This window comes from Diachasmimorpha longicaudata, chromosome 15 (genome assembly GCF_034640455.1).
Source record: "Diachasmimorpha longicaudata isolate KC_UGA_2023 chromosome 15, iyDiaLong2, whole genome shotgun sequence".
In the NCBI taxonomy this organism is placed as follows: domain Eukaryota; kingdom Metazoa; phylum Arthropoda; class Insecta; order Hymenoptera; family Braconidae; genus Diachasmimorpha; species Diachasmimorpha longicaudata.
The window spans coordinates 5,516,389-5,533,550 of record NC_087239.1 but is presented as its reverse complement, the minus strand read 5'-3'; the positions used below and the strand labels follow the sequence as shown (position 1 = coordinate 5,533,550).

Here is a 17,162-nt window from a genome sequence, read left to right as displayed (position 1 = left end):
AAAAAATATTCTTCGTAGCTTAAAAATATAATTTATTCTTCATCAGTATCAACAAATATAAATCTGTCTGAAAAATGTCCTAAAGATATAAAAAGTTATCTACCTCTACTCAATCGTTAGAGAGCAGATGAAATATAGATTACTGGCTCTAGGAGAAAATATTTATTCGCTTTTTTATCGAATAAAGTCGAAAATTCTCGTTTTTCAGGCACCAGCAGTGGTCCCTATTTTCTCAAATAAATCAAACTTTTTCCTCTAATAGTTATTGTCCATACGTATAAAAATGTTTACCTAACAACAAGAATCCTACAATTGAACTAACAAAAACCACAGCTGCGCAGATAATTTTCTCAATTTCTTTATGAGGAAAGACGTATAAAAATACTGTCAGGCGATGCAGTAAATATAAATAACAGGTCCCACAGAACCGAGAAGTAGAGAAAATCCTAGCAGGTGGATCCAGGATAGGCCCCAGTCAGCACCCGAGCACTTAAAAGGATCAATAACTCTCGTTTCAACAGCTGTAGTCGGGTGTTCCTGCAATAATTTGTCGTCTTCTTCATCACAACAATTCACTTGATCAATTCCACTCGTCAGGGGCTCGCAGACTGAATTCAATATAACACTATTTATGTCCGCACTCGTTGATGGAACAACTGTCGGTGTTGTTATTAAATTAATTATCTCCTCCTCTCTCTTGATGGTAGGGCTTTCGGTTTCGATGGTCTCAGGGGGATTCAGGTTTATCAGGTTGTCAGTCGTTTCGTTGTTCTCGGTGAAGATGGAGAATGGAGGGACCGGTACTTTTATCACTCTATGGGCGAATATTTCGTTCTCTTTGTGGATGTTGTTTATTCGTTTTAGCTCGGATATCTGGGAAATTGAGTTATTTAACCCGAATTACAAACATTGGCATGACAGCAGAAAATGAAGTAGATTAATTATTTAAAGATTCAGGATATTTATTCTTTCAAAAAATTGGAAATGGATGAAGCTAATCAGTACAAATAAATAAATATTAAGCGTCAAGATATTTATATTTTGCACAGAATTATTATTTTCTATAACATTCGTTATTTACAAATGGATATGCGCAATTGTCCAAACATCCAAAAGCTTTTTCTTGGTTCAAATCGACTCCTGATGAAGTTTTGAACGTTAATAGACTTGTAATGACTCTGAGCAAGTCATTTTGATGACAGCAAATTGAATCTTTATTAATTACTCATAGGGAATGCTCCAAAAAATTAAATTTGAAAAGCCACAAAAAAATAGATTGATTTTTGGATTCTCCAATTCCAATAGCTACTTACGGTACATCGGTATCTAAGAGCCAGTGCCTGAAGAGTATCCTCAGGCTTCAATGTCACCACGATCACCTCCACCTTCCTGGGTGTCGAATTGGATTTATTCCTCGGTTGAAGAAGGATCTCCTCCTCGTCTCCACTCTCATCATCAGAGTACAATAAAACATAATGTGGCGAGCCGTCTCTCTGATTGCCCCTCTGATAGACCGTTTGTCTGATTGAAAGGAAATTCCTAAACTTCTTGACTGAATTTTGTGCTTGCAACCAAGTGTGCACTTACCTGTTGTTCCCCACCGACTTCTTCCGCATCTTTACGAACTATTCGAGATTCCCATCAACTTCGGTCAGGGTAAATCAGCATGATTAATGATCCATCAATCATTGAACCTTCAATGATTGTGTCTGTACGTCACTGTCCCAGAATGAAAATAGGTAAATTGGAGACGTGCTGACGAGCGAATTAATGACTTCTCTACGCTGAACAGCTGGGGCAGGGATTGGCTGTCGCCCTCTCTCTGTCTTTATATCGGCCAGATCTCATTTCCACAGCACAGATGAGCAGATAACTAGGATTTTAGTTTGTGATTCGCAAAATACATGAGGGGACAGTTCGACGTCTGTTAATAGTCATCTGATACCTTCAACTGGAAATAGGGTCGTTTCCTGGACCTTCTCCGAGAGTGAAAACACCGATGAGTCTTTAATTAAAATAATCCGACTGTATGGTGTTCCCACACGTAGAATTATCTGTTTATCTGATCCCCTAATCACACGTTAATCCTTTTGACATGAGGTTTTCCGCCTGTGAATAGATGAGGAGCTAATGAAACATTCGAAGCTCAGTACAAACGATATAATTAGTTCATTTCGCGAAACGAAATAATTGCGAGAAGTTGGATATCGAGATATGAATCTTTTTGTCGCCACCAGACGCCAGAATGGACGGTGGCGTCGTCCACCGCCGGAGTCCTCACTAAAACTGACTTGAGACTCTACTACAGTCCATCCTCTGCCCCACAACAGTTGTCAAGTACCTCAAGATGCCGTCCGCAGTGCTGCGTACCGCTTTGACAAAACAGCCGCTGTTCTAATGGAAATTAGTTAAGACCCCGGCGCAACTCTTTGAATCGGGGGCATCCCGATCTTTTTATTGGGATCAAACATGTCAGGTTGACTTTGAGTATCCGGTTTAACGGCTTAGCGACTGTATTATTGACTGAGCAACAATGTTTTAGTTTCATTATCGAGCATACCGAGGCGCAATTGTTGTATCAATGCGGGGGACATGCGACGCGGTGTGCGTTCGACATATCCCAGTGGAAATATGTGGAAATTTTTCGTGTACAATTGATGATCCGCAGTAGCGGAGTTTAACACACAATTGTGTTTAAATAACTCAGTGTTTGTGTTGTTTATCACTGTTATGATCACTAAACATTGAGATAATCACTGTTGATGAGGCCTGATCTGGAGTGGAGATTGAAACAATTCTGTTTTTGTCTGTTCTGCGAAAAACGCACTTGTGCAACGCCATTTTGTGACCACGCACGGTGGAGACGTAAACATCAAACTTTCTAATCGTGTTTATTGGGCCGTTGTTATGTCATTAATCCCAGTGATAAGGATTTAGGGGTGACAGTGGATGTCTGGGAGATTGTAGAGAATTCCAAGGAGACGTGGATTCCTTGGGGAGGCAGTCTGCTTCACTCGGAGTAGTTGTTTTCGCGCCAATTCGAATCAAGATATGCACCTGGTACATCTGGCTCTGGGAGACAAACAGCTGGCCAGCCGACTTTAATGCTGGATTTTTATCGCTTCTTTGACGATTGTCAGGAGGTTATTAGTCACTTATTCAGGGAGGTATGTTGTGCAGCCGTGACTGATGGTTTTGTACTCTCAAAAACAGTCCGACAATTTTGGTACACTCCAATTGTTGGTGACTGAAACAGTCGTTATATGAGGACGACTGAAATGCTAATTAGTACCTATTGCATTCACTAATTTATTCAATTAATTGCTTTTTCAATTGAGGGTACTGCATGCATAGAAAAATACATTCATTGACTGAGACTTAGAAGAGTTATCTGAGGAGTGTCGAAGGAATCCGCTTTTGGCCTGTCAATTTGACATTTGGACTGTAAAATCGACTGTTCGACAGTTTCAGAGGCTCTAAAGGGCTCCCACCCTTAGAATTATAATCGTACATTGTCAAAAACATCTTTAGTGAAGATAAGATTCTTTAAATAAGAAAAAACCTCCCCAAGATCAGTTGAAACTTCCATTCACCTGCTAACGTGCCACTGGCCTTTCAGATACTCCCGCAACCGACTCATCAGAGTTAAATTCCGAGTGATGCACCTACTCCAAACCAGTGTTGATGTCAGTGAAAAATAAAAGATGTCTGGCGATTCAGGATGGAATGCCGTTATCCATCACCCATCAGAGTTGGAGTTACAAAATTGGAATTGGGACGACAACGATCATGACCAAGATCGCGAACTACCGTCTACCGTTGACATGGACGCGATAAAGGGGGGTGGCAGTTGGGACCCCTCCAACGGCCACAATGAGACAGACTCAGTGGATTCAGAAGAGGATTCCGACTCAGATGACGATAGTTCAGGTGGCTCAGATGGCAGTTACTCTTATTCCGACTCTGAATCAGATGACGACACAAGTGGCGATGACTCGGGCTCGAACAGCGATTGCTCGTCAGACCACAGCGAGCAGACATTTCTCATAAGAGAAACGAATTTCGAGCCTGGCTCGCTGAAGCTAAAGATCAGCATGAAGGCGCAGAAGAAGGAGGAGGCGGAGAAGAAGAGCCAGGAGAAGTCGAAGAGGCTGCCAATGAGAAAAACCAAATGCAATGCGAAGACGTCTGAGGGCCAGACTGAGGACTCTGACTCGTCGGCTGGTCCAACGAGTGTAAATCCATCGTCCTCGGGGCAGACCCAATCAGCCCCCCAGCCACTGCAGGAGCTCAACCAGGAGCACTTGTCAGCGATTCTCCCGGAGCAGGAGGACACACCCTTCGACGGCTTCGAGGACTCTGAGAGTGGCAGGCTCGTCTCGAAAGCCATTGAGCGCATGTCCTTGGGGGCTGACTCAGACTCCAGCGACAATGTCAACGAGAATCCTGTTCCAGTCTACAGCTCTACTTTGCTGCAGCAATTCGTGGAGAAGACGCAACTTCTCTCCGAGCCACGAAAGCGAAGGAGTAAGCTTGTAAAGAAGAATGAAACGGAGTATCCATGCATCTCGAATGTGTCACCAGACTCTGGGATTCAATCGGTGGACAACAGTCCCCTTCACTTGGCTGTGCCAACGAGTCCTGGGCCCTCGCAATCTCCGGTTCAAACGGCGCCGATGAAACCGGCCGTCAACGTCGACCGAGTGCTTTATCCGCCAAAAAGAAAGCCTGGGAGGCCATCGAAAACAGTCTCGAGCCAGCCCCGAGGTCCTGGGAGGCCAAAAAGTACTGACAAACTGGATAAAGTGGAGGGAACGAAGAGCCCACCTGTTGAAGTTAAAAAGGAAGAGCCAAAAAATCCCAAAACCACATCAAAGTGTGTTAAAAACGTTAAACAATGCGCTAAAAATCAAAGGTTAAAGACTAATGTTAAAAAACCCAATCCCCAGACCGATGAGCCATCATCTGATAATGTTAATGAACAAACTTCCGTGGATAAGTGCCTCAGTAATATAAAAAAAGTTAATAAAGAGAGTAGTAAAGCGTGTGAACAAGTGTGTACAAATGTCAAGCAAGTCAAGAGCATTGAAACAACAAAGAGTATTAATACATCCCCATCTCGACCGAAAGTTAATGCTGAAACAACGACGGATGAAAAAACAATGAGAAAAAGCTCCAAGGAAAATAGAGTGGAGTCATCGCCTCAGAGCAACAAGAAGCAGATCTCCACGAAGAAGTCCCTTCCGCCTGCTCCAAGGAGAGTCCTAAAAGAGAACAAAAGCAGTAAAAAAGCCTCCGAGACGAACGTAGTGGGTGTCCAAACAGTAATATCACTTCCAATCGATCTAAAGCCAAAAGCAGTTGAAAAAAATCAACTTAAATGTGATAAGGTGATGCAGCCAATCACGAAAAATCGTCACAAGCATCACCACAAGCATCGCCGAAGAGTCGTACCACCGAAGACCCCTATACGAGTCGATCCCTCGATCGTCGAGGAGCTTGAGAAACTGATTCAAGACTTTGCTAGTGCCTGTAGTTTAGGAAGAAACAATACCAGTTCGAGTAACTCAGAGTTGCCCCAGATATTTCGTGTGAAGAAGATAACGAAGAAGAGAAAAGGTGAGAGTAATTCCAGTGAAGATCAGAAGTTGAAGAGAAGACTGAAGAAGGAGAAGCCCTCCGGTGATTTGAAGAGCAATCAGAATGCCAGTGCACCATCCAATCCGAATGAACAGAGACTTCCATTGAAAAAGCGACACTATCACCTATCGAGCCCCCACAGCTCCCAGAGTTCCAACGCCAGTTGTACAGAGACAAATCCGAACGAATCAAATTCCATGGAGAGTCACATAGAGGAAGCAATAGAGGCGACAATCGAGAGATACAGCAGCCCTGGGAGCTCCCACCAGAAGGAGATTGACTCGATGGCACTGAAGAAGAGACTAAGGGAAACAGAGGCAATAGCCCCAGCGATTTCAGCTCCCAGTGACAGCTCTGACGAGGGTAAACCGTTGAATAGACTGGAGCCACCGAGGAGGAAAAAGAAAATAGTAAAGGATCTTCGCGTTACTGTCACCAAATTATCGTCTGACAGCCACTCCCCAATGGTGGATAAACCAGAGACTCGAGCCAGCGATAAGAAGGCGTCTGAGAAATCAATGAGAACTGATAAAACGTCGGAGAAGAGCAAGACGACGGGAAAAGACCCTGAAAAGAGTGAATCCAAGGAGGAAGCCACGAGTTCCAAAACCTCTGATGATAAGACACCGGCTGATAGAAAAGATAAGAAAGATGTGACACCTGTTACAACGTCAGCGGATCCAGCAGCCCCCCCTGTAGTAAAGAAAAAAATAAAAAGAAGGAAGGCGATTAATCGTACTGGTTTTCCAACGCTAAAGAAGAAGAAGAAGAAGCCGGTGGTGGCTGCTGAAGCACCTGGTGATCCACCTCCAGCACCTGAAGCCCCGACAGACCTTGAGATATCGAAAATCGATGAGAAATCAGTTACGTCAGAGGCGGACGTCAATCCCCTGCCGCCAAAGGGCGACGACTCGAAGGAAACGGACGACGAGAATCCCCTCGAGCTGAAGGATTATAACGAGCTGTCCTGCCACAGTTTCTCCTCGGATGTTGACACCTGCCCAGGTCACCTGCGAGTCCACAGGGACTTGGTGGAGTGCGACGGCAGCCGACCCTGCGACAAGCTCTGCCCAGTGAAATTCGATAAGATCCAGGACTCCAGAATTTATGACGAGAACGCAACCCTCGAGGAGTCCCTGGAGCGTTACAATCAGAGCCAGAGAATAGCAGAGTTGAGTGAGGAGAATGTGAAGAAATTGGACAGAGCGAATGCCCACATGAGGCTTGAACTGTCCGGCTGTCTCAACAACAATCACAAGCGTCGAAGAGGTTCCACAAGCCCCTGTAACTTGACTCTGAGAAGCATTAAGAGACTGAGGAACGCTGGTTACGATACAGAGAGCGACGCTGTGCCCAGCAGTGACGTCGCCAGTGACGAACCAGACCTGGGGAAACAACCGGGATCATCCCACACACGACGAAAACAGCCGAGATGGAAGAAGCGTTACCTGCCAGCTGGACTGTTCTCAGACTACTACAAGGACGACGATCCGAGGAAATTGTCCACCACAGACGGAAAGAAATTGACTTACGACCCAGCTGAACATCCCCACGGCCTCCTGCCGCCTCCCTATCACTGTGGAAAATTCCTGCGTCAACGGAAGATCCCCTTTCAGCTTCCCTACGACCTCTGGTGGCTGCATACTCACTCCAGACTCCCTGGGAGGGACCTGGTGCCCTCCTGGAATTACCGAAAAATCAGGACCAACATTTACTACGACGTCAAGCCAACGACTCTCTACGAAGCGCAAGGTTGTGAATGCAAGCCCAACTCTGGCTGCGGTGATGACTGCATCAATCGGATGGTCTTCAGTGAATGTGCACCCCAGTTATGCCCCTGTGGGGAGAAATGTGAGAACCAGAAGATCCAGCGGCATGAGTGGGTGCCTGGACTCCAGCGTTTCATGACTGAGAGCAAGGGCTGGGGAGTCAGGACCAAGGACTCCATTAAATCTGGAGTTTTCATACTGGAGTACGTGGGGGAGGTCGTCTCCGAGCGCGAGTTCAAGTCCAGGATGGCAACGAGGTACGCCAATGACACCCATCACTACTGCTTGCACCTGGATGGTGGATTGGTGATCGATGGACACAGAATGGGTGGAGATGGGAGATTCGTTAATCACTCGTGCGAGCCCAACTGCGAGATGCAGAAATGGAGTGTTCATGGGCTTCCCAGGATGGCTCTGTTCGCACTGAGGGACATTAAACCCGGTGAGGAGTTGACTTACGACTACAATTTCGCCCTGTTCAATCCCTCGGAGGGACAGGAGTGTAGATGTGGGAGTAGTGGCTGTCGTGGTGTGATCGGGGGTAAAAGTCAGCGAGTTGCCAGGAGCGCACCAGTCCCACCCCAGGTGGAGCCTCCTGAGCGAAAATCAGTCGGACGTCCCAGGAAGAATATTCGGAAATCCAATGTCGTTCAGTCAACCTCCAAGGGCCTCTGCAAAACTCGTAAGATAGGAGATTCAAGTCTGATAAGTACTCCAACGATGAAACCGATGTCGCATCAGCAGCGGTGTTTCGCTCAGCAGCACCACTGCTTCCTCCTGAGGAACCTCGAGAAGGTGAGAAGGATGAAGGTGCCACTGGTCCAGCCATCACCAGCGACTGGTAAAGCCAAAGATAAGGCAGCTCCTGCTGTCAAGGAGAAGCCACCAAGTGAAAAAAATCATTCAGAAGCTTTTTTCACACAACTCAATGCCCTCACGAATAATGCATCGAGAACTGTGAGAACTCGCAGTCTGGCTCAGGCGCAGGATGATCCTGAGGTCAGCAAGACAGCTAAATTGGCCAAGGTCCTGAAGGATCTGTATACAGTGGTGGCATCAGCCAACGACGAGAACGACTCCCCTCTATGCTCTCCATTCATAAATCTACCATCGAAGAGAAAATTGCCAGAGTATTACGAGAAAGTTCAGGATCCAATCGATCTCACGATGATTGATCAGAACATTGGGACAGGCCATTACAAGACTGCTGAGCAGTTCGACCAGGACATTATAAAGCTGTTCGACAACAACGTTAAGTACTTTGGACGAACGTCGGAGTTTGGGATCGCTGCTGCTAGACTTCGCAAGCTCTACCTGGGAAGTAAAGCTGATTTCATCGATGCAATCACTGAAGCCACTGGTGCACCACCTGCTCAGGGCTTTCTGCCACCTCAGGGCTCAACAGCCGGCGAGGAGGATGTCATCAGGTGCATTTGTGGCCTCCACAGGGATGAGGGACTCATGATACAGTGCGAGAGGTGCCTCGTTTGGCAGCACTGCGATTGCGTCAAAGCTGACACCAGTGTCGAGTCATATCTGTGCGAGAGGTGCCAGCCCAGACAGGTCGACCTCGAGATACCCCTCGAGGGGGAGGAGGAGGTGGGCAAGAAGCATTTCGTCACTCTTCTCAGAGGGGACTTGCAGCTCAGGCAAGGGGACACTGTCTACGTGCTGAGGGACACCCCCGAGAAACACACGTACAAGACTATTCAGAAATTTGATTATGAACAGATGGATATATTCAGGATCGAGAGACTTTGGAAGGACGACAAGGGGGAGAGGTTCGTGTTTGGACATCACTATTTGAGACCTCATGAGACTTATCATGAGCCGACCAGAAAATTCTATGAGAATGAAGTCGTTTGTGCACCGCTGTATGAGGCTGTACCTTGTGATCTGGTGGCGGAAAGGTGCTGGGTATTGGATCCACACACCTTTTGCAAGGGAAGACCTGTTGGCGCCACTGCTCAACATATTTACGTGTGCGAATATCGAGTCGATCGAGCTGCTAGGCTCTTCACCAAGGTCGCCAAGTCCAGGCATCAAGTCTGCACGAAACCATATGCTTTCGAGGTCTTCCCCCAGAGGATCAAACATTATCGTACTTATTTGGTGAGTTAAAGAACAATTCAATGATTTCGAATAATTTAATTAGGTAATTACATTGTGTGAAAAAATTATGTGAGTCTCAACTCTGAGAAAATTTGTTTTCAATTTTTTTTGTCGATTTATTCTACAGCCGCACAGTTTGGAGGGGATTCAGGCCAGCAAATCTATCAAAGATAAGAAGAAAAACTATCCTGAGGCTGAGCAGAATCCGAAGGCGGAAGGGAGTGAGGGGAAAATCAATGGAAAGGATCAGATTAAATCGGTTAATAAGGCTCGACGTAGATCGTGTGACGAGCACAGGATCACACCAGCTCTTTCATTTGCTCAGGTAATTTTTACATTTAACAAATCCTTCACGTCAATGGACAATATTATTTTCAATGGTGAGCATCTCAGGAATAAAAAAAAATTAATTGTCAGAGGGAGGAACAACGCAAGAGACTGAACGGAATATTAACGAATCTACTCCAAAGAATGCCGAACAAGAAGGATCCTCTGGACATGTCATTCCTGTTGGAGCGTAATCGCCGAAATCGCAAGAGACCAATGGCTACGAATCAGTGATCCTGAACAAAAAAAATCAACTTCCATCTGCAGTTGTGAATTGCATTCACTGATTATCCAGCCAAATCGACTAAAATCCATTCTCTCAGACTATCCTAGGCCGTTTAGACGTGTATGTACAAAAGCCATTTAACCATCATGTCTTTACACATCTATCCCGTCCATTTCTCTTATGTAATAATTAAAATGACTTTCCAGTAATGAAAACCTATTCGTCATTGCGGGAAATCATCAATTTTATACCCTATATCATCGTCTCAACCATGTCTCCATTATTTTTATCTATTTGCTTCCTAATCATCTTAAATTGGGTGCACGGTCTAAAAAATTACATGAAATATGTACAGAGTTATTTGTAAATTATTTCCAATTTTTATTAGATAAAAATCAAATGTTGTTAAGATCTTATAGTTGAATGTACAAATTATAAAATGAGAAACAAGTTTCGAGTACTGCAGGTGAATGAAAAATTGAGCGTGCGCGAGTAGCGCGGAGGTAGCTTTGTTGCACAAAAATTGATAACTAAAAAAAATGGAATATTATATTTTTCATAATCCCCCCGGTGTTATCGGATGTAAAGTAGAAACTAAATTGATAGACGAGAGAAGCTACTTATCTATTTAAATTATTAAAAATTATTACTCATCATTGATCATGATGATTATTTTACAGCGGCCGATTGGGCCTCTCAGAATGTGTCTTTTTTTCTCGGAATGCGAAAATGTAAATATCTCATCATGAATATTTATTATTATTATATTGATTATATTATATTTTTATTATCATGATTATCATAATTATCTTTACGTTGAGTAACGCTTGTTGCGATATACCTACGATCCCCTTGAAGATCACAAATGCACACTGCACTTGCCTGAATGCCAGATGATTTTTAACAATTAGTTATTAAAGACTCCATGTACCTTTTTATGATGAAATGAAAAAAAGAAAAAAAAATTCTTTGTTCGATAAATTCACCATGACTATGAAAAAATAATTTATCGGTAGCAATTATCGATTTGTTGTTGCACTTTATTTTATGAAATTAAAATTGAAGTTTGGCAAAATTGATTATGAATTGAGGTTGAATATAGCTCTTTTGAGATGTAATTTTTAATTATTTTTTTTTTGTTTATAATTTTTTTGTTCTCACATTAATGATTCGTATAGTTTTTACCTCACCGTGTTTTTGCCATTTGAATGCTCTATCGTTCGACGAATCGAGGGACGCGCCTGATCCGTTGGTTTTGAGAATATTTTAGTTTCTCCATCAGATAGTCGAAATAGAGAGAGAGAAGATGAATAGAATGAATCTCCATTACCGCAAATTTTCACAGTTTACTTGATATTTTCAGCTGTATCGATAATTTCGAAAGTGAAAGAAACAGTTTAATATGGTCTGTTGCAACGCCAGCTTCACGCTAATTTAATAATGTACATTGTAAACAAACTACTGTATTCTTTTTCTGGAGAACATAAATAGATGTTTAAAAATGCAAAGCATATATTTCTAATTATCCCATCCAATGCTCTGTGAGTCTACGAGGAAGAAAATCCTTCAGCAAATGATTTCAGGACTATAGGCTGACAGGTCGGGTTGGATTTGGCAATTATCCCAATCAATAAATAACCTATACAAGACATCTTCTTTATTTTACGAATGAGTTTATACATTCTTATTAACAAATAGGGTAATCGAGTCATCTTCGATTATAAAAAGATTGTTTTGGACTCGACGCAACTCTGCGTGAATTTCGAAAAGATTTTTTTACCATTTATTGCCAATTACTAGTGTACTTAAATATCTACTTTCACTTAAATAATTTTGCTTAAATTCGACTGCTGTTGCTCTCCTTAAAATATATAGCTCACATACGTCATTCTTTATCGATTGTGATTCAAACTCTTCTATTCATACATTTCTACATTAAATTTTTTTGACAATTATCGGTAATCTCAAATTTAGTTCTCTCACGCTGTACAGCATTCACCAGAAAGTCATGAATAGTAGCAAACAATATTTGCAGTATTAGAAACGTATAACTAAAAATAATGATTAAATAAATCATTTATGCCAAAATATCCGTATCTGTCTGTACTATTGGGCATCCACTGGATTATATAATTTTCTCTGAGGACGAATGGTGTCAATACTCCACTTTTAATGCACAATTTCATTTGAGAACACAAACTCACTGAATCGATAAACAATAAGGGCAATGAATGAACTGTTCTCCTTCTCGATCGTGCGCTGAAGTTGTATGAAATTTCAGTTGTAAAAAAACATTGAAGAAGGTGATAAATCATGGATCAAGAAATGTATATGTAAACATTTTTTTACGTAAACAGGAATGTAAATTGATTGTTTAATGATAAGAATTCTATTCATCAAGAAAATCAGCCACGAATTTATCCATTATATTTTTGTATTTTTATAGGCGGATCTGTACATATTTACATAACTTGCCATGAATGTGTTTACTGATTATAATCGCTGTCACTGTGGTGCCCCCTGATCAATCGTAATTAATTACCATTGCGTATTTTTAGTCAATGACAATTGGATAGTGCAGATTAGTTCTTATCTACGCATTGATAAAGACAAGTCGAGGATCGATGTATTCAAAATGCGTGAAACATATGAGATAAAATACAGCTGATGTCAAACTCATCGTCTCCAGCAATTACTATCACTTGTATATTAAAATATACTAGTTTTAATTAATGGTAATGTCGGTATGGTGTAAAATAAAGGTGAAATTACTCAATGTCGGTGAGATGAACAACAGCTAAATATCATAATCCAGTGGGTGTGAACTAAATTCTAATGATGCAGTTACCGGTTCGTCGTCACTCCTCATTCATTTTTCAATGAAGGAAAAAAAAACAAGTACAAATCACTTATACTTACAAAATCTACTTTTCTTGTTGAACACTAGTGTTCGAAACATCTGTCGAGTAATTGTACGATTGTGTGTAACCTTGCCATCCTTGGGGATAGTTATTGTACGATGATCCAGTGCTTGTCGTCGATGCTGGCGTCGTTGAATTAATACCAGCTATGGACTGAAATAATTAAGTTTTTAATTAAAACGAATTCTCGATAAAATTTTCTAAAGTTATGAAAAAGAATTACAATGATACTCACACTCTGCCCACTACTTGTACTAGATTGTCCACTGGCTGGTTGCTGCTGACTCCAATACTGATTGTAATACTGTTGACCCCAGCCACCCCAGTTTCCATTGCCATAGCTCTGCTGATTGTAATTGCTCTGATTGTAGTTGGAATTGGAGCCATAGCCCTTCCAACTGCCCCATCCGCCCTGTGCACCCCAGCCCTGTCCACCGCCCCATCCCCCAGGCTGTCCACTTGCCCAAACGCCTCCCTGTGAGCCACCCCATCCACCTGACGACCCAGAATTATAATTGTTATTCATGGGTCCCCAGCCGCCTCTTCCAGCTCCAGCCCCCCTTCGATCACTTCCCCCTCTTCTGTCATTTGGGGCCCCTCGTCTCTCATTGGGTCTATTCATGGGTCCAGGTGGTCCTCCACGTCCTCTCCAGACGCCTGGTGGTCCATAAGGTCCAGGTGGCCTCATGTGTCCACCTCGAGGAGCTCTGTCTCTCCAACCACCTGACATCTGGCTCCCACCACGCCACGTGGAATTTCTGTTTCTGTCTGGATAAGGATTTCTCCTGTCCCTGTTATCCCGATTCTGTCGTACATCGCGGTGGTCTCTGTTACTTTCAGTGGTTTTCTCAAATCGCGGTCTTTTGGTTGTCGGTTGTTGTGCGAAACCAGCAGCTTCGCCCTCTTTTCTGTACATGGCGATGACCTTCTTGCCTTCGTCCTTGTCGAGCTCAACCCAGTCAACGACGTCGAATATATTACCTACCGCTGGTGCCTCAAAGTTGGCCTTCATCTCCATAATAGCTGAATCAGGCACATCCTTGCCCTCTACAGATATTCGTTTAGCGGTACGCGCCTTGAATTCCTCGTCTGTTGGTACAATGACAACTGCCCTACGTTGGAATCCATGAAAATGTCTCATTTTGCGTTGCTGTGCAGAAGGATATACATTCGTCTGATCCAGGATGTAGTTTCGTCTTCTGGTGGCAGCGACGTCCAGGAGTTTATTGAGACATCTCGTGCATTTATCAATTAAGACGTCCCATCGTCCATGGTAATTCCTCCTCCTCGGTAATCCAGTGACTTTCATCTTCTCAATTAGGTTATTGGTCCCCAGGACATTGTACATCTTCTCGCGATGCTCGAGAGCATATTTGGTAGCCCAGTAGGTCTTCCCCGCCCCAGGGAGACCACACATCATGATCATTTCGCAGTCCTCTCGCCTCTCGGGTCTCAGGGGCCCAGGGACTCTGTCCTTGATGTCCACCTGTCCCACTGGGACGAATCCCTCGAGAGGTGTGGGATCCCACGGTTCCTCGTCCCCAAAGTTACATGAGATTTCACAATTCTTCGTCAGTATATGAGGGTACAAGGCCTTACCCTCGAGTTCAGCCTTTGACACTGAGAACGCCGTCCCCAGATTCTTCCCATTCAGGATGTAAGTCATACTTACCTCCTCCCCAGACATGTCCAAGTAACAACCAAGCACGTCATTCAGTCCAAATCGCGATCCATAATCCTTGAAATCATTTTCTGTGGATATCTTACCAGTCCCTCCATAACCGTAGCTCCATTTCTCCTCTCCCAGCTGCATCGAGCTATGCACCACCGACCAGCCAACACGCACCAGGTGGGGATGCTCTTCGTCTTGAAGAGTGATGTTACACTCGTGTTTGACCTTAACTTCGTAGTAAACTTTGCCACTGGTGAATCCAAAAGAGGCTCTCGCTCCAGCCCACACGTACCCAAAGCCATCGGTGTGCATTGGTGTTGCTGACAACAATGTGGATCTATCGATCACCAAGTTGAGGTCTGAGTCGTACCAGGACAGGAGAACCCGGGAGTTATCCAACTCCGGCTCGTCGTCGGCTTTCTCCGGAGGCGGAGGACTCTTGGGGTGATCGGAACTCGTCGAACGCTTTCTTTTCCGGTCTTTACGGTCATTTCTACTCTGGTCCTCCTCTTGCTTGATATCCTCCTGCTGCTTGATGTCCTCGGCTTTTGGCGCTTCGTGTTCATTCTCGATTTTGAAATTCTCCTCTTTCATCTGCACGTCTGGTTTTTCTTCTGGGAGTTCTAGCTTCTCTGGAAGCTCTGGGTTCTCCTCTGGAGCCTCTGGCTTCTCCTCTGGGAGCTCTGACTTCACTTCTGCAGTCGTTTCTGTCTCGATCTCCTCAAGGACACTCGAGACCTCCTCCTGCACTTCCATCATCTCAGGCATCTGATTCTCATCTTCAGGTGTCTGGGTGTCATTTCTCTCGGAGGATTCGCCGTCTTCGGTCTTGATATCAATCGGTTCGTCATTCTCCTCAGGCTCCTCTGGGAGTTCAACTGATTGAGTTTCGTTGTCAGGTTCTTCATTAGGTTCCTCATTAGGTTCCTCGATAGGTTGTTCAGGTAGTTCCGGTGGCTCTGATGCCTCTGACGAGGCTGTAATGACTGGAGCTACTTCCGATTGCTTGGACTCTTGAACGGAGTCGTCTTGCTGAGCTGGTGGTATCTCTGGTGCTTCTTCAGCTACTTGAGGGGTCCGGCTGTCGACCTTGGGGGCCTCTGTCAACTCCTCCACTGCTGTCTGCGGCACTGCACCACTCTGGGGCTCGTCCTCCTCCAGCAGAGCTGCTTCAGTTTCCTTATCGATGATTGGAGACGCCGGCTTTTCTACCACCGGAGGCTTCACTGGTGAAGGCTGCTTCTGGGGAGTGGGAGGAGTCTTCGAGGACGCTTTGGCTGGAGTTCCTCGGAGACTCCTCGAGGTTCTTGTCGATGCTTTTGAAGGAGTCTGGGGCGGCTTGTTCGACTCTGGAGTCTTTGAACGACTTTCCTGAGGAGCTGGCTCTGGGGTAGATGCTTCCTCAGCTTCAGCTGAACGATAAAAAATAGTAGTTATTAAAATTTTTCCTTTACATTCGAAAATAGCTCTTGCATCTTCGATTTAAGGAGTTCTCTTATTCATTGTCACAAAAAATAAATAAAACTTAAAAAACGTTACGGATTTTCAAATTTCCCTCCAATTATGTGATAAAATAATTCCCTTGAAGGTTAGTTTCTGCTAAAAAGTCCCTCTATCGACTGTAAATAAACCAAATCTCTCTAAAACACCACGAAAATCCTGATAACAATCGAATGAAATGCCCATCGAGCCCAAAACCCCCATCCTATCCAAAATCTCTCTCACAAACACCATCCACGCGGGGGAATCCGTTACCGCCCTTAATCCCGAGTCAGCAAACCCTCAGAACTGACCTTGTCACTCTACCCCTCCCGCCCACCGAAACATCACAACGAAAAAAACACACTCGAAGCAGAACTCTTGATAACCCTTCGATCCAAGAAAACGATTACAAAAATCCCTTGTAACCCACGAAAACACTGCACCCTCCGGTTTGTTGATGATGCTATGGTTGCATACAACAGGAGACATGAAGCGTGAGTGTAAACAACCCTGATTTCCTCGGGAATACTTAACTCCCAAGGGGCTAAATTACCCAAATGAACCACTGAATTAGGACTCACCCTCGGTTTCGTTTTCCTCCAACGCTTTCCGAAGTCGTTCAACAAGCACCGCCTTGTTTCCCTTGGTGTCAAGACCACGCTGTGATAACTCAGCACGTAACTCAACCACTTTCAGTTTGGCTGGATCCATAACTCTGTTTTTATATCATACACAATCGAATTTGTTGTAACCCGTTTGTTCGTATCCAGTGTCAACTGAGCTTTTTAATTCCTCACTTTTATCGAACTCTATTATTATTATTATTGTTTTTTTAATTGAGAATAAGAAGAGTGACCATACACACGCGCCAGTGACCCGCGCTACCCTCTGAGACAATATGGCGGGCACTTTAGGCCGCAAAAGTCGTCGCGTTATGTAGTCCCATGGAATTCCCACTAACGTTACGGCGGGATAGGTTTTTCTGTTAGAAGCGACGTTCACTTCAGTCACTA

The 17,162-nt window shown here is 44.1% G+C and overlaps 3 protein-coding genes across 4 annotated transcripts; 1 reads left to right on the top strand and 2 right to left on the bottom strand.

Annotated features, from left to right (window-relative positions):
- Positions 1–15: 15 nt before the first annotated feature.
- LOC135169717 (lysM and putative peptidoglycan-binding domain-containing protein 3) lies at positions 16–2,276 on the bottom strand. 2 transcript variants are annotated; one of them, XM_064134955.1, is made up of 4 exons: positions 1,946–2,276; positions 1,588–1,873; positions 1,314–1,539; positions 16–873 (listed from the first exon to the last, which is right to left on the bottom strand). In XM_064134955.1, exons 2-4 carry the CDS (start codon positions 1,614–1,616, stop codon positions 388–390), a joined length of 741 nt encoding a protein of 246 aa, XP_063991025.1. In that variant the 5' UTR covers positions 1,617–1,873; positions 1,946–2,276; the 3' UTR covers positions 16–387. The 2 variants fall into 2 exon arrangements, with proteins under 2 accessions (XP_063991025.1, XP_063991026.1); XM_064134956.1 differs by having other exon boundaries at positions 1,314–1,521; positions 1,588–2,269.
- Positions 2,277–2,583: 307 nt separating this feature from the next.
- On the top strand, positions 2,584–12,979 carry LOC135169691 (histone-lysine N-methyltransferase ash1-like). Its single transcript, XM_064134904.1, has 4 exons — positions 2,584–3,167; positions 3,620–9,521; positions 9,649–9,846; positions 9,939–12,979. The coding sequence occupies exons 2-4, from the start codon at positions 3,705–3,707 to the stop codon at positions 10,080–10,082; spliced, it is 6,159 nt and encodes a 2,052-aa protein (XP_063990974.1). The 5' UTR covers positions 2,584–3,167; positions 3,620–3,704; the 3' UTR covers positions 10,083–12,979.
- Positions 11,710–17,084, bottom strand: LOC135169697 (heterogeneous nuclear ribonucleoprotein U-like protein 1). Its single transcript, XM_064134928.1, has 3 exons — positions 16,731–17,084; positions 13,231–16,079; positions 11,710–13,148 (listed from the first exon to the last, which is right to left on the bottom strand). The coding sequence occupies exons 1-3, from the start codon at positions 16,858–16,860 to the stop codon at positions 12,999–13,001; spliced, it is 3,129 nt and encodes a 1,042-aa protein (XP_063990998.1). The 5' UTR covers positions 16,861–17,084; the 3' UTR covers positions 11,710–12,998.
- Between the last annotated feature and the right edge of the window lie 78 nt (positions 17,085–17,162).

Excerpts from the sequence above, each read along its gene's own strand:
- LOC135169691 (XM_064134904.1), top strand. The coding sequence starts at position 3,705 with ATGTCTGGCGATTCAGGATGGAATGCCGTTATCCATCACCCATCAGAG. Across the intron at positions 9,522-9,648 it reads AACATTATCGTACTTATTTG|CCGCACAGTTTGGAGGGGAT; the intron begins GTGAGTTAAAGA and ends TTTATTCTACAG. Across the intron at positions 9,847-9,938 it reads CAGCTCTTTCATTTGCTCAG|AGGGAGGAACAACGCAAGAG; the intron begins GTAATTTTTACA and ends ATTAATTGTCAG.
- LOC135169717 (XM_064134955.1), bottom strand. The coding sequence starts at position 1,616 with ATGCGGAAGAAGTCGGTGGGGAACAACAG. Across the intron at positions 1,540-1,587 it reads AAGTCGGTGGGGAACAACAG|GAATTTCCTTTCAATCAGAC; the intron begins GTAAGTGCACAC and ends CAAGAAGTTTAG. Across the intron at positions 874-1,313 it reads CTCTTAGATACCGATGTACC|ATATCCGAGCTAAAACGAAT; the intron begins GTAAGTAGCTAT and ends TCAATTTCCCAG.
- LOC135169697 (XM_064134928.1), bottom strand. The coding sequence starts at position 16,860 with ATGGATCCAGCCAAACTGAAAGTGGTTGAGTTACGTGCTGAGTTATCA. Across the intron at positions 16,080-16,730 it reads GGAGGAAAACGAAACCGAGG|CTGAAGCTGAGGAAGCATCT; the intron begins GTGAGTCCTAAT and ends TTTATCGTTCAG. Across the intron at positions 13,149-13,230 it reads GTACAAGTAGTGGGCAGAGT|TCCATAGCTGGTATTAATTC; the intron begins GTGAGTATCATT and ends TAATTATTTCAG.